Genomic DNA, 14,547 nt, shown 5'->3' with positions numbered 1-14,547 from the left:
CTGCCAAGGGGAAGGGGCTTCCAGCCCAGCGTCCAGGTTGCCCAGATACAGGTCAGGATCAAAGGCCTGGGTGGAACAGCTAGCATCCCTACTTCAGTAGGTTTTGAAGTAAAGCCATTGCCTTTAGCACCAGCACCCCACATGAGTGCTGGTTTGAGTCCTGGCCGCTCCATTTCCAATCCATCTCCATTATAATGTGCCAGGGAAAGCAGTAGAGGATGGCCCAAGTTCCTGTGCCCCTGTACCCATGTGGGAGACTGGGAAGAAGCTCCTGGATCCTGGCTTGGGCTTGGCAGAGCCCCAGCCTTTGCAGCTATTTGAGGAGTGAACCAGGGATGGAAGGTCTTTCTCTTTCTCTTTCTCTCTCTCTAACTCTGCCTTTCAATTAAATAAATCTTACAAAAAAAAAAAAAAAAAAAAAAGTAAAGCTGGAAGGGTTCTTAGACATTGTGTGACTGAGGAGTTCTTAACCCAGACTATGCATCAGCTGGGGAGATGAACAAAGTTCAAATTTTCCAGCGCCAGAGCCCCATCCTCAAATTTCAGTTGATCTAGGGTGGGACCCAGGTATCAAAATGCCTTAAGAACTCCCCAGGTGATTCTGATGTGTGGCCAGGTGCAAACCACCCACCTAGCCCAGCAAGCGTTCATCACAGGAGTGTCTGGTGCCGGGCTTCCCATCCAACCCCCTCTTGGCAGGAGCAAGTCTGGGAGTTAGCCACAGGAGTTTGCAGCTATGGGGTCGTTGGTGAACTCTAAATTCCAACTCAGAGAGCAGGGGAAGAGATGGACCTGGGGAGAGTCCCTTCTCTGCTTCACTGTGCAAGCTAATGAGACCGGTTCTTCTCCTAACCTTCCCGGTGGGGCTGAGTCCACCACGGTTCCTACACAGGGAGCACGCCAGGGTAGCAGGAGACACACAAAACAGGAGCCATGGAGCCTCCGTGTGCGCCAAATGTGCAGGGAGTGTTCGGGGCACCCCACTCTGATCCCCGCAGAGGACTGTCTGTGCCACAGTCGAGGCTGGAAGCACACGCACGCAAGCGCTCTAATTACTCATTACCGCCGTGCCCACTGTGCTCTTACAACCAGGGACCTGTAGGTGTTACCATCTTGACCCTCCGCTGCAATCATTTAGCTTGAAAGTCACTGTGGGAGTGAATTTGGCAAATGTTCCCGAATGAAAGGGTTTCTGGGACAACAGCAAGAAATCAAGAAGTGTGCTTTGGCAGCCTTTGAAGTTCAGTGTGTCGTCTTGCTGGGTTTTCTTCTATTTCCGCAGGGTGGAAGCAGAGGCAGGTATGTAAGGACGCCGAGGTGTGTTTTGCATACACACATGCTCTCCGAAGTCCTGTTTACTTTCTTCTTTCCTCTTGTACTCTTCTTTCTTTTGGGGGGGGGGGGCCTTACTTCCCTAAAATAGCCAAGCTGAACGAACCAGCTGGAAACAGCTCTCTAGTGAGCATGGTTTGCATCGCTGGAGTTGAGGATTCTGACCGCTCCTAATTGTACTGCTTATTCCTTAGCTTATTCACAAATGACTGAGCCTCAGAGGCCACTGAATTTAAAATTAGGTTAAATGTTTATTGATTTATTCTCATCTACTTGAACAGCAGAGATAGAGAGGAGAGAGAGAGAGAAGGAGAAAGAGAGATAGAGGGAGCGATCTTCATTTGCTGGTTCACTCCTCAAACGCTTGCGACAGCCAGGACTGGGCCAGCCAGAGCTGAGTCTGAAACTCTCTCCAGGTTTACCGTGTGGGTGGCAGGGGCTCAAGCACCTCGGCCATCATCTGCTGCCTTGCGGAATTTATGAGCAGAATGTATGGAGCAGAAGTAGAGTAGCCACGATGCAGGTGTCCCTAGCAGCGGCTTAACCTGCCGTGCCACGACACCCACCCCTACTAAATTGAAAAGTAAACCTCAGAGTTATTTCAGGGTGATCTTCTGCTAATGGGACTTGGGTAAGGTGTGTGAACCAAATCAGGATTTGGGGGCTGTGTTCTCAGTTACGTAAAAGGTCTTTTCTCTTGCACACCATTCTGCTGGGGGAGGAGGAGAGACAGAAGTGCAAGAGAGACCATGCTGGGCCACCAGGACTCCCAGCCCAGGGTGAGCATGGACACAGGTACAGCAGAAGGCACTCTGCCCTCTGGAATAACTCCCAGTGCTGAAGGACCACAGCAGGGGCTTAAAGCACCAGGGACTTCCTCCGTCTCAGTTCTGGAAGCTCGAAGCCTATACTCAAGGTGTTGGCTGAGTCCTGCTCTCTTGGAAGAGCAGACCTGCTCCATGACTTTCTCTCAGCTTCAGGTGGTGCCAGCAATCCTGGGCTTGCAGCTGCATCACTCTAGTCTCTGCCTCCAAGGCCACATGGCCCTGGCCCTGTGGGCTTCCCTTCACACATCCCTTCTGATATGGACACGAGTCTCATTGGGTAAATCTACTCCAGTAAGGTCACATCTTACTTACATCTCCAAAGACCCTATTTCCAGTAAGGTCACATTCTCAGATACTGGGGTGCAGCCTATCTACTTGGAGGACACAGGTCAACTCCTAACACCCTTCAATGGGGGATGCTTGACAGCACCCGGTAACAGCCTGTGAGGGTGCCCACTCTCTCCCATTGGGGAGCTTCGGCTCCCACTCCCTGAGAAAGGACAGTGCCAGCATTCTCATTGGTAGTTAAGATAACAGCAGTTAACTGGACCATAATAACATGAACATTTATCACTAGTCTCTCAGAAGTCAGAGGCTTCACACAAACGATCTTACTTTAAACCTCCCAAGTTCACCAGTGGAGAACGGCAGCCTCATGTAACAGATGAGAAAGCTCAGCGAAGGCTGAGAACTTCTCTGAGTCACAGAGCTGAGGAGCAGCAGCTCGGCACATGAACCCGGGGGGTGACCCTGGGCTCTTCCCCCATGCCACTCGGCCTAGACACTTCCCCAGCTTGGGGTCGCCTCGACGCACGAGCTAGAAGCAATGTGGAAGCAGAGGAGGATTCTGTACCTGCCATGCTGGGGCAGGTACCCACGTGTGTATGAGTCACAACTCAGGGGTAAGAAAATGCTTAAAGTTTCATGTTTTTCTTTAATTAAGAAGCACTTGGAACTTCAGGGATGGAGGGCCTCCCTGTTCTGACCTTTCACGCCTCTGGGCTCAGATGAACCGGAGCAAACCAGGCTTCTTTGCTGTCTGGGGCCAGCCTGGCTATTCTAATAATAGCACATTGTCTGGGAAGAGGAGATACGACCATGGGAATCCTCATCTATCTATCCGACCTGTTTATGGAAAGAAAAAGGCAGAGGTGGCTCCCAGGGGAAGGTGCTCAGCTGCATATAACCACGTCTTGTTGGCGTGGGTAGGGCTCCTCCCTGCTCCCTGGTGGGCCGGGAAACCCAGATGGGGCACGGCCCACGGTAGGAGACTCCACTTGATGTACAGAAAAGCCCTTTAAAGATATTTATGTCCACATCAGGAACAAGACAGAAGTGACACTATACTGTGTTAGGGCGATGGGTGGGGTGGATTGTTTTCTTGGGAAAATTCTCTTGGATGTTAATAGATGGCTTCACTAATCATTCAAATGGGAATGAATTTTAAAAGCTTACACTGAACAAGCGAATGTTTGAATGGGGTATGAATGCACAAAGGTGACTGACTACACACTGAAAAATATCCCTTTTTCTCTGTACTTCTGGTCACTCAATCCTCTTCCCCAGAAGCTAACACTTATTTATTTATTTTTTTTGGTTAAGGATTTGTTTATTTATTTTGAAAGGTAGAGTGACAGAGAAGAGGGGAGAGAGAGCAATCTTCCACCCACTGGTTCAGTCCCCAGACGGCCACAACAACCATGGCTGGGCCAGGCCAAAGCCAGGAACCAGGAGCTTCCCCCAGGTTTCTCACATGGGTGCAGGGGCTCAGGTTCTTGGGCCATGATCTGCTGCTTTTCCAGGCTATTAGCAGGGAGCTAGATTGGAATTGGAGCAGCTGGGACACAAACTGATGTCCATATGGGATGCCAGGGTCACAGGCGGAGACTTTACCTGCCACACCACAACTCCTGCCGCAACACCAATTTCTGTAGACGAATATTTGCATCTCTGAGGACACACACATGTGCATGAGCCATCTGAGTGCTTGTTATGGCCAGAGATGGTTCCATGCCCCTTATACTGATTAAACGGCATAAGCCCCAGGCTAACTCAAGGACATCTTCTTATCTTCTAGATTAGAAATCTGATTCACACAGCTATGAAGCCACAGAGAGGCAAACACTGGCCCAGGGTATGTGCTCTTTCCTATACATTCTAACTCCTCTACCAAAGTTTCAGATATTCTTTCAGAAGTCATTTCTGCACATGCCAGCTATGTGCCAGCGGAAGGAACAACATCCACAAAAAAGTTCTCTTCCTAAAGACAAGGGTCCCAAAAATCCAGAGATTTTACTTTGTTTGCCTGAAGAGGCCAAGCCAATGGTTTTGTTTAAGGAGGATGGCGAAGAACAAGGGCACTGAGCGCACCCACTCACTGTGTGCTCCAAGCCCACACACAGAGCAGGTGCATCTCCTCCAGAAGTGAGTGAAGGGCCCAGAGCCCTTCAGGAACTCATCTGAGATCTTGCCCATGAGAAAGCTGGGCTTGGACACCAAGTGTGGCCAGGTCTAAAACCAAGGCTCTGTGAATGCGTGTGTGTGTGTATGCATACATGCCACACAAAGTCACAGAGGGACTAGCATGTCTCCTGACCTGTATGGCTCAAAACAGAAGCTGTCGGCCAGAGCTGCATAATTGCCAGGGCTCCACTAGAAACGTGAGGTCCCACCATGGGGGGCAGCCACCCATGGCTTCTGGAGACCCTTCACCTAGAACCAAGGGATGCTAAGAAATGGGTTGCTTTTAATCAGGTCACCAAGGTCTCCACTGCATACTGCTTTCGCTGAGATCCTCAAACTCGCAATGAGAGGCAGAGCCTGGGGCTCTCTGGGGACAGTGCCCAACAAAAGACTCATTGTCCCTCTCTACAAAAACCATTTCTGGGTCAATGAAGTAGCTGACCCCGAGCCCACTCCCTTTCTACTTCTGGGGGCCGCAGCCAGGGGGAGGCCAGGAAGGCCTCTTAGCTCAACCTCCTCTGGTGCCAGAGCCTTTATTCCCCAGCAAAGAAGTCTAGAATTTATCCTTGAGCTTAAAAAAAAAAAAAAAAAAAAAAAAAAAAAGGCAGCTTGACCAGGATGCCAAATTCTGGCTTCCTGTGGCCCTGGGCATCCCCAGCCCCCAGCCCCCAGCCCTGTTGCTAGGGATGCGAGGGCTCCCAGTTACTCTGCGCCTACAAAGCAAAGCAGGTGAACAGAAACCAAGCTGCTGTGTTGATTAATATCTCAAGAGACAGCGCCGGAATGGGTGCTTCCGGAATTGAGTTAGCTCAGGGGGGAAAAAAATGAAAGCACACTCCTTGCTTTCCTGTCAGAAATAAAATTAAGGTTCAGGATCAACGCAGCCAGAGCTGGGACATCTACAGGAATCTTTAATGGTCTCCTCTCCATGTTTTTAAATTCACATTCCCCTTCAACCCTGCCCTTCTAATTAGTTATTTGTGAGGTCATGTTTGCACCAATTTCTCGTGAAAGCTAATGGTGTTTATTTAAGGAGAAAATAAAATGTGCAGACATCTCCCGGGGCTGGTCCTGGAGAGATGGCTCGGGTGGGGGCTGCCACTCTCTACCCAGGCCCCTTCCGTTCGCCTCCATTGCTGCCAAGTCACAGGGACTGGGGCTGAAGCTGCAAGGGCCAGGGGTGGGTGCGCACGAGCATGCCCCCCCCCCCCCACCCCGCAGGCAGCCCTAACGTTAGAATGAGCTCCACGACAACCACGAGAGCTGGGGCTCTGGTCCACCTCTCGCCGCTGCTGGACTTGGCAGTTCTTCCTCTTTCTAATGCAAGCATGCCTGGTTTCCAGCCTGCTCGGAACTCTTCAAGCACCCAAAGGCAGTGATTCACGCCTCCCTCCCTCTTCTTCCCCTGAGGCCTCTTTCATACAAGCTGGACTGGAGGAGAGCAATCCCACTGAGCTCCTACCCCACTCCGACCATCCTTTCCTACACTCAGTTTGGCAGTGTCTTTGACAGTTGCCCCACATGACCCCATGGTGTCTGCTCTGGGAAGGATCTTCGCTAATGCCATCAAGACCTTGTGCCCTGTATAGGAGAGAGCTCAGTGGGCCACACTGCAGCACGGACCAGACTGAAGGCTCTGCGAGGCCCAGACTCTCAACTGCCGATGGTGATCACACTAGCTGCACGCTTGTCAGCTGCCTCCTAATTCAGGTGCAGAATTAGGAGCAATACCAATAATGACCAACCATTGATTTATAAGTTTCCAATAAACCCATTCAACACATCTCAGACTTGGGGAGCACTGAACGGGTCCACCAGCAGCCAGCACAAAGGACATGAGCAGGATGGAGAGGCAGAAGAGTTTCATGGGCACAATTCCAGCAAGGGAGACCTGTCCTAACCTCACTGCAGACCTCAGACAGCACCGGGGACACTGTATGTTACAGGGTGCTTCCTCGTCACATTAGCACAGCTGTCACGGCTAGCTGTCCTTCCACACACCCTTCAGCCTTCTACCCCACCCAACTGCAATCCCTCTGTCAAACACACTTCTGCCTCCATGCCACAAAATTACACTTAGAGCTTATAAAGTATAAGCTTATATAGCTTATAAACCCCAGCTTCTGGGGTTGGCACTGTGGCACAGTGGGTTAAGCCACCACCTGTGACACCTACATCCCACATCAGAGTGCTGATTCAAGTCCCAGCGGCTCTGCTTCTTCTAACTCCTGGCTGATAAACCTGGGAAAGCGGAAGATGGCCCAAGTGCTTGGCCCCCTGCCACCCACATGTGAAGCCCAGATGGAGTTCTGGGTTCCTGGCTTTGGCCTGACCTAACCCTGGCCATTGTGGCTGTCTGGGAAGTGAACAAGCAGATGGAAGATATCTCTCTCCTCTCTCTCTCTCTCTCTCTCTCTGTCTCCTTCTGTCACTCTGCCTTTCAAATAAATTTTCAAAAATTAAATAAATCCCAACTTCTTCCCTAGGTAAGTCAAGTCAAAATGTTAGCATCTCATCAGGAAAAGCACACACAATCTTTGACATCCCATACTCGTCAATGAAGGAATGCTTTAAAATTTTTTAAATTTAATTTACGCCTTTGTGAGACTCTTTACCCTCCCCCTCCCTTTGAGAAACAGGCACCGATAAACAAATAATCACAGTGCAATTCGCAGTCATCCTTATAGAGCACACATAAAAGAGTCAATTTGGACTTCAGAGGTCAATTTCAAAAGTGAGCGTCTGGCAGGTATTCAAGACATTAAGGGCTGTTTTTTCTCCTCAGAAAGGCATTATCTTCTATCAGAGTTTCAGTTACATCTTCCTGGCACCATTTTAATAAATAAACTGATTATGCAAATGACAAAGACTTTAAACTTGGGCCAGCTACTTTTCGGAGGGAGACTATGAGCAAGCCTCCAGGGAGAAGCCAAGCTCTCCTGGCGATGGCCTTGAGGACAGCTTGCAGAGTTCCTCCCCCTGCTAGGTCTGCCCACGCCAGTGCCTCCCGGTCAGAGGAGCCCTCTGTCCAAGACTCTGTTGCTGCTGGTGTTCGCTGTGCCTCACAAAACCTGCCTGAGAGGCTGAGGTTGATACAGGGAAGGGGCCCTCCTGGGGGTGGGAGGTGCGGCAGTGACTGTGTCGGAGCTGCTATCCATCTCCAGGGTCATTAGCATCACACGTCATGAGGGCCCGCTCACTGGTGGGAGAGGAGTCATCCATCACGTCAGCTTGACTTTGCTCTCCTGTGTCCTGGGCCTCTGCCTCCGGCAATGCTCCCCAGCCAATGGGCTGCTGGGTAATGGAGGCCTCAGGGGTGTCCTCAGCCAGAACCACTCCCTCTGCAGCCTACCTCCCTAGGCCACAGGATGAGCTGCAGAGCCTCCCAGCCAGGCGGGGAGGGTCCAGGAACCGGGGGCCCGAGGTCCAAGAGAGGAGCAGCTGGGCTCGCCTGGAGTGACTGGTGTTGAGGGGCTCCCTCCCCCAAGAAGGAGGTGAGTGGAAGATGTACTTTAGCAGCCAATGGATCCACAGTTCATTTTCACAAACAGTGCTGAGGCTGTGCAGAGGGGAGACCTGAGCATCCTATCTTCACCCTCCGCCTCCCTTGCCTCCTGCCAACAAAAGAGCAAATCAGGACAGCACCTTGTGGATGCTTCCCTCTCTACCCTAGGATCAATACCTAATGCTGAGTTCAAGATCTTATCTGACTTTTGCAAGGAGAAAGCAACAAACATTCCCCCAGTGACTAAATCCTTTGACGATCAGCCTAGTGTTTTTCAGACCATCTCTAACAACTTTGAGCAAGCAAATGCAATAGACTCAGAAAACTGGACATCCACCCGGCCCCCAACCCCCACCTTGGCACTAATTATCTCATGGAAGACCCCAGGATGAAGTGAAGGGCAGGGCAAGGATGGCTCCTAGCTTCCACTGCTAGCTCAGCTCCTGTCTGGCTGCAGCAATCTGCCACGCAGTGTGCCTTAGTTTCCCACTGGGTGGGCATCCCAGCGCTGCTCTGACCAGCGAGTCACCCCACGCAGCTCAGCTCACACGTGGCTGCCTGTCATTCGGATGTGATGGTGTCTGCAGATCCTGGGCCAGCTCAGTGTCAGCTATATAAATGCCCAGAGCACACGGGCCGCTGCTTCCAAGATGGTTAACGTGGCTGGTTAGACAAGCGGAAACCTCTGATGTCACCACAGCGCTCCATGCCGGGAACATGGCCAGAAGATGGCCTCCCCAGGATGTCCAGTGGGAGGAAGCCTGGGTCATGCCAGCTTCATAGGTGGGCTGCACCCAGTGGCTGATCATGTAGACAGAAAGGGTAGCTGCCACCCCCAAGCTGGGACAGGGGGCCCAGCCCATCCCAGTGGGAGTCACAGGCTGGCTTCTCTGTCGGCTTGCCTGACTGAGCACAGACACTTCCTCACGAATCCCCTGCAATGACTGCTCACCCTCCGCCTGGTTATTAAAACCAGCAAACCAACCAAACGACAACCCACCCACCCAGAATTCATCTTAAACCTTCTTGCCCTGAAAAGCTGAAAGTCATGGGACAGGTGTTTGGCAGTACATCCCCTATCAAAATGCCTGGGTTTCAGTCCGGGCTCTACTTCCAACCCACCTTCCTGCTAACGTGGACCCTGGAAAGCAGCAGGTGATGGCTCAAGTGCTTAGGTCCCTGCCACCCATGTGGGAGACCCAGATGCAGTTCCAGGCTCCCGGCTTTGGCCTGGCCCACCCCTGATGGTTTTGAGTACTTGGAGAGTGGATGGAAGATCTCTTTCGCCCTCTCTCCCCACTACCCCCCTCTTTGCCTTTCAAAAGAAGAAAAAGAAAGCTAAAAGCCAGAACTATCAGGCCCTGGGGCTCTTTACTCCCAGCTCCTATATTTTCTAGATGAAGAACCTGAGCAATTCAGAAAGAAGAAATTCAGGCAGCTACAAGGAGGGCCAGGCTCTGAAGAGAAGACCAGACGACCCCACACTTGGATGGTCCACTCTCAGGGAGGCTGAGGCTGCTTGGGGGGACAACACCCTCTTTGGAGGGCTCTTTATCTCCTGGATTCTCTCCCCAGAGCTAGTGAGGCCCAGCCTGATGGCTCTGTGGACAGGGGAAGTCAACTGCCATGCAGATGCACCTGAGGGCAACCCTGCCTTCACAGGGATCAACAAGAAGCAAGGTCAGCAGGTTGCAGGTGTGTCTCCAGAGTCTGGCCCTGTAGTTGTCCCCAAACAGCAGGGGTCAGAGCTCCAAGGGTACACAAACAAAGGAAGAAAGGCCTGGTGCTGAGGACGAGTCCTCACCCAGGCTGCCCCACAGGGCTGGGCAACCTTGATGGAGAGGTGCCGAGCCTGTGCTGTGACATCAACTAGGGGTGAATGGGCTGGGCCTCTTTAAGAAGCGCTGCAGGCAGTGCCAACCAGCAAGGGATCATCCTCTGCCACTGCAGCACCTTCCTCCTGATAAGATCATGGAAAACAGGAAGCTGAGGAGGTGGCAGTAGGGCTGGGGCAAGGGGGCTGCAGGAAGACCCTGCCTTCATTGTTACCTCTTGATTCCAAGTGCACGCTCATCAGCCCGGAGGCAGGGCCCATTCCTCCATGCACATGATTTGTGCTTCTGTTGCAGTCCGCTCATTTACAAGTAATATTTCCCTCGCTGAGGTTGAGTTCACTAACTTCTGAGTATTATCACAGCTTCTCCACCCAGTTCCCAAGGAGATTCTTGCTTGGCTGTTTTGAGACCTTGGACAACCCATATAGGCCAGGGCTGCACCTACACAGAGAGAGCCCAGGGGTGGTGGCAGCAGGAGGAAAGGGGATGGGGACTTCTTGGCACACTGTCCCACTTGTCTTCTCTCTCCCAGGCAGAACCCCTGCAGGGTGCTGCTCCTGTTTTAATGTCCTGGGACCTGGGGCCAGTGCTGTAGCACAGCGGATTAATTCTGCCTGTGACACCAGCATCCCATGTGGGTGCCAGTTCAAGTCCCGGCTGCTCCATTTGTAACTCCCTGCTAATGGCCTGGGAAAGCAGCAAAAGGTGGCCATGTGGGAGACCCAGATGAAGCTCCTGGCTCCTGGATTTGGCTTTTGGTCTTGCTCAGCTGTAAGGCTTGATGACAGGGTGACACCTGTGGAAGCCCCTGGCACGGTGCCTGATACTAAGAGATCAGAAAATACCTTCCCCTTCACTGGACTTCCAAGGACCACAGTATGGCCTAGAAACCACACAAGAATCTTCCAGGATTTTGGGCACTGGGTACCACCTTTGGGTGGTGTCACCCACACTGAAAATAAACAGGTGAAAATGCTCTTCCAAACAAACCCCTCCCTACCTGGACATACCAGAGAAAGCGCCAAACTTGGAACCAGCAGCTTTGGCTTTGAGTCCCTGCTGGAACCTAGGGTGCATGAGTGAGCCCCCTCTGAGCCTCAGTCTCCCCATCCACACCATGGAAGTGATGACAGAGAAAAAGATGAGAGCTTACGCTTATGCACGGCTGACCTTGGTTTTGTGTAGCACTCTCCAAACAATCCCAGAGGGAGGTATGATTGCTATCCCCATTTTACAGATGAATAAACCGAGGTATAAAGCAGTGATGTGATTTTCCCAAAGTCACAGCCAATGCGCCAGGCTGCTGTGAAGGTGCACTCAGAAGCCTCTGTGGGAGTCAAGCTTCAGACCCCACCCTCCGCCCCTGCCAGACGCACAAGGTGGGCAGCAATGGAGGGGAAGTGTGAGTGCCCACTCTCACGGCTCTGTCCAAGGCAGGGCAGTGGGCAAAGTTAATCATTCTGCACGTGCTTGCTCTCCCCTCTACTCACCTCCACCCCGCCCACCTCTTCCCTCCACAAGCACCCCCTGATGCTCCCATCGCCTAGCCCTCCGTCTCCCCACCGCGAGCATGCTGCAGATGCAAAGAGGAGAAACCAGACCACCAGGCACACTCCTCACAGCCTCTCCTTCTCCCACTCCCGCCAGCCACGACTCCCACTCCCTCCTTCCTCTCTCTCACTCAGCCTGTGTTCTCCAAACAGGAAAGACACACAGTCTGCGCAGGGGAACTGCTTCTAATCACAGGTGACAGCAGGAATGTAAACAACTCGAGAAACATCTAAATGCAATCCAAGTGCCACGGGAATACTGCTCACTCGCTGCCCCCTCTCTCAAGGATGCCCCACACCCTTCCCTGCCACATCCCTTCCAAGGCTCTGGTCACAGGAGCCCCCCAGAACCTGGGGCTTCCAGACAACAGAAGAGATCACTAAGTCACAACTGCCTATGAGTCTATTACCTCTGGGGAGAATTTTCTAGATTTCTCTCATTTTTCTTTTTAAAGCGATAGTGTTAACATGCTCTTTTGGGGTAGGGAGAGGGAGAGGAATTGAGGAATGAGTTCAGATTCCCTGTGACAATCTGTTCAAAGCTAAGGACCTCTCCCAAGAAAAGTGACAACACACAACATTTTGTTGTCATTTCAAAGGCTCCCAGACCCCAGGTTGATAGCACAGATTGGACAGCAGGCGCACAGGAGAAAACACAAAAACGAGTACCTCCCTCTAACTGTCCCAGAGGCATGGGGGGGGGGGGGGTTCCAAGTCTGTAATCACCGTATATAGCCAACGAACCTGAGATGCATCTGAGTGTTCTCTCTCTCTCTCTCTCTTTAGATTGACAGTCTGCTTTTAAACCATCTCCTTCAATGCAAATTGAGAACTCAATTGAGTAATTGCTATGAATAATTTCCACTTGGATCACTTAGCGCTGAGGTTAGCAAGGGACTAAGAAAGCCAGGATTAAGTGGGTTGATCTGCATGTATGTGCTGGGCACGGCTGCATCAGGAGACCACAGCTTCCAAGCCAAAAGGTAATGGTTTTGTAACCACCTGGTATTTGGACTTTTGTGTCACCATGGACCCCACTCATGCACAATTTCAACTCGTGGTCACCAGCACCTGCTCGACTCTGGACTCTTCAGTGGCTCTTTTGCCAAGGGGTTTGGAGTTGAGAAGAGATGGAGGCCCGGCGAGGGGGATCTTACCTCTGTGCCTGTTGGTAGTTTTGTCAAACATCAGCATCGCATCTTCCACCTGCAAGACAGACAGAGAAGACAGACTGCCTTAGGAGTGTCAACAAAACACACAAACCCAGCTATGCTGCGTGTGCATGCAGTGTGACAAGAGTGCTTTGGAGTGGTTTCCATCACAAAAGTAATAGTTGCTCACTAAAGAATATAGTTTTTTAAATGCTAAGAAGAAAAAAAAAATGCTTGTCTTTCCTACCCAGTACAACCACAGCTAATCAACATCTGGCCTATTTCCCTTTATATGTGGCATTTCCCCCACTTCATGCATGTAACATTAGAATACTGCAAAGCACTCCCGGGACACTGCAGCAGGAATACGACCTTGACTGCTGCGGAGGAGTTCATGAAGATGCCACCACTTATTTCCTTCTGCCCTGGTGGACATTTAGATTGTTTCCAGATACTAACCATGGCACTCTGACGTATGGATTACGGGCTGAACTGCATCCCCCAAATTCCTGTGTTGAAGTCCTGACCCCCGATAACTTGGACTGGGACTTTATTTGGAGACAGGAGCTTCACAAAAGTAATTAATGTGAAGTAGGTCAGGGGGACCTGAGCCCAATGGGACTGGTGCCCTTACAGGAAGAGGAGAGTAGATGGAGGGATACACACACACACACACACACACACACACACTGCATGCCCATATAGGGAGAGGAGAGCATCCACACATCAAGGAGAGGCACAGCCCAGAAGAAATCAGCCCTGCTACACCTCGACTTGCGACTTCTGGCCTCCAGAACTCTGAGGAGAGAGTTCTGTTGTTAAAGCCGCCCAGTGCGAGACACTCTGACAAACTAATACACTGAAGGGAGGCCTTCTCAGAGACACCACAAAGGAGAAAAGCCCAGGGCACCCTCTGCCTCTCATCGGAATCCCTTGCAGAGACTCCCCACACATCCTGCAACCCTTCTGGGTGTCTGCAGCTGTAAGATCTCAGGCTCTGCACTCAATTCCTACATAGATCTCCAAAAACACACACTGAATTAAATAGATCTGGCTTCAGAACCCACTCTTCATTTAGGATGCAATCCTTTCTTTTACACACACACACGTTTAGCACAGGGTTTGTCCTAACCAATTAGCTGCTCACCTGGGGATGGCACCTGGTCCAGCCAGGTGAGCAACCTGACCTCTTCATTTTGGGCTCAAGGTTGGCCATAAAAATGCAATACAACCCCATGGTTGTGGGAAGGTAAAACCTCTAGCCAGAGCACTTTGACCTTGAAGCCACCTCGGAGCATGGGGCACACTGGGTGTGGCTGGGAAGGAGCCAGCACTGTTGATTTGCACTCCCAGGCTCACAGCAAAGGACTGAGACTCATGGGCAAGCCCTTCCTCACCCCTGCTAGACCACACTCTGATGGAGGGGAGGTCACTGAGTGAGGCAATAGGAGGAGGCCTAAGGCGCACCTCTAGACAAACCTATTTCCAGACGCTCTCACACATAGTGGGGGGAGAGCAACATCGAGGGAACCATGGAAGAGGAGAGGCAGGACAGTCACAGCCTTGGAGTGCGGAGCCTAGCTTAGAAATCCTACAAGTCAGGGCCCCCTTTGGTTGCTAAGCAACGGAACCTGAACAAACAGGCTCCTGGGGCCTTGCCCTTCTGGTCCCCATGTCTGAAGTCAGTGACTGGGAGGAAAATGGTCTTGTCTGGGGACTCCTCCAGCAGGCAGCTGCCCTCTCGGGCACCAGGTGGACAGAAGCTGATGCTGTGCTGGAGAGGGCTTCAGCAGGGCTCCCTCTCCAGTCCCCCCCCCCCCATCCCAGGCAGGCTGAGGAGTCCTCCAGGCACCTGCTGAAGCCACACATATGGGGCCAGCCATC

At 51.8% G+C, this 14,547-nt stretch overlaps 1 protein-coding gene across 37 annotated transcripts in view; it reads right to left on the bottom strand.

Annotated features, from left to right (window-relative positions):
* Positions 1-14,547, bottom strand: part of MSI2 (musashi RNA binding protein 2) — a 398,378-nt gene that overhangs the window by 128,681 nt on the left and 255,150 nt on the right. For 36 of the 37 annotated variants that reach the window (XR_016224418.1, XR_016224415.1, XR_016224417.1 and 33 more), the window contains one exon: positions 12,670-12,718. Coding sequence is in view for 33 of the 37 variants with exons in the window: in XM_089318616.1 (XP_089174742.1) it covers positions 12,670-12,718 (49 nt within the window). In the remaining 4 variants the exon portion in view is untranslated. Of the gene's footprint in view, positions 1-1,255; positions 8,237-12,669; positions 12,719-14,547 lie in introns of those variants that run through there. The other variant, XM_089318622.1, reaches the window with a different exon arrangement.

The sequence above is a fragment of the Oryctolagus cuniculus genome, chromosome 17 (genome assembly GCF_051225735.1).
Source record: "Oryctolagus cuniculus isolate XC-2025 breed Fujian yellow rabbit chromosome 17, ASM5122573v1, whole genome shotgun sequence".
NCBI classification, from domain to species: domain Eukaryota; kingdom Metazoa; phylum Chordata; class Mammalia; order Lagomorpha; family Leporidae; genus Oryctolagus; species Oryctolagus cuniculus.
Note: the sequence above shows the minus strand (reverse complement) of the source record. Positions and strands in the feature narration are given on the sequence as shown.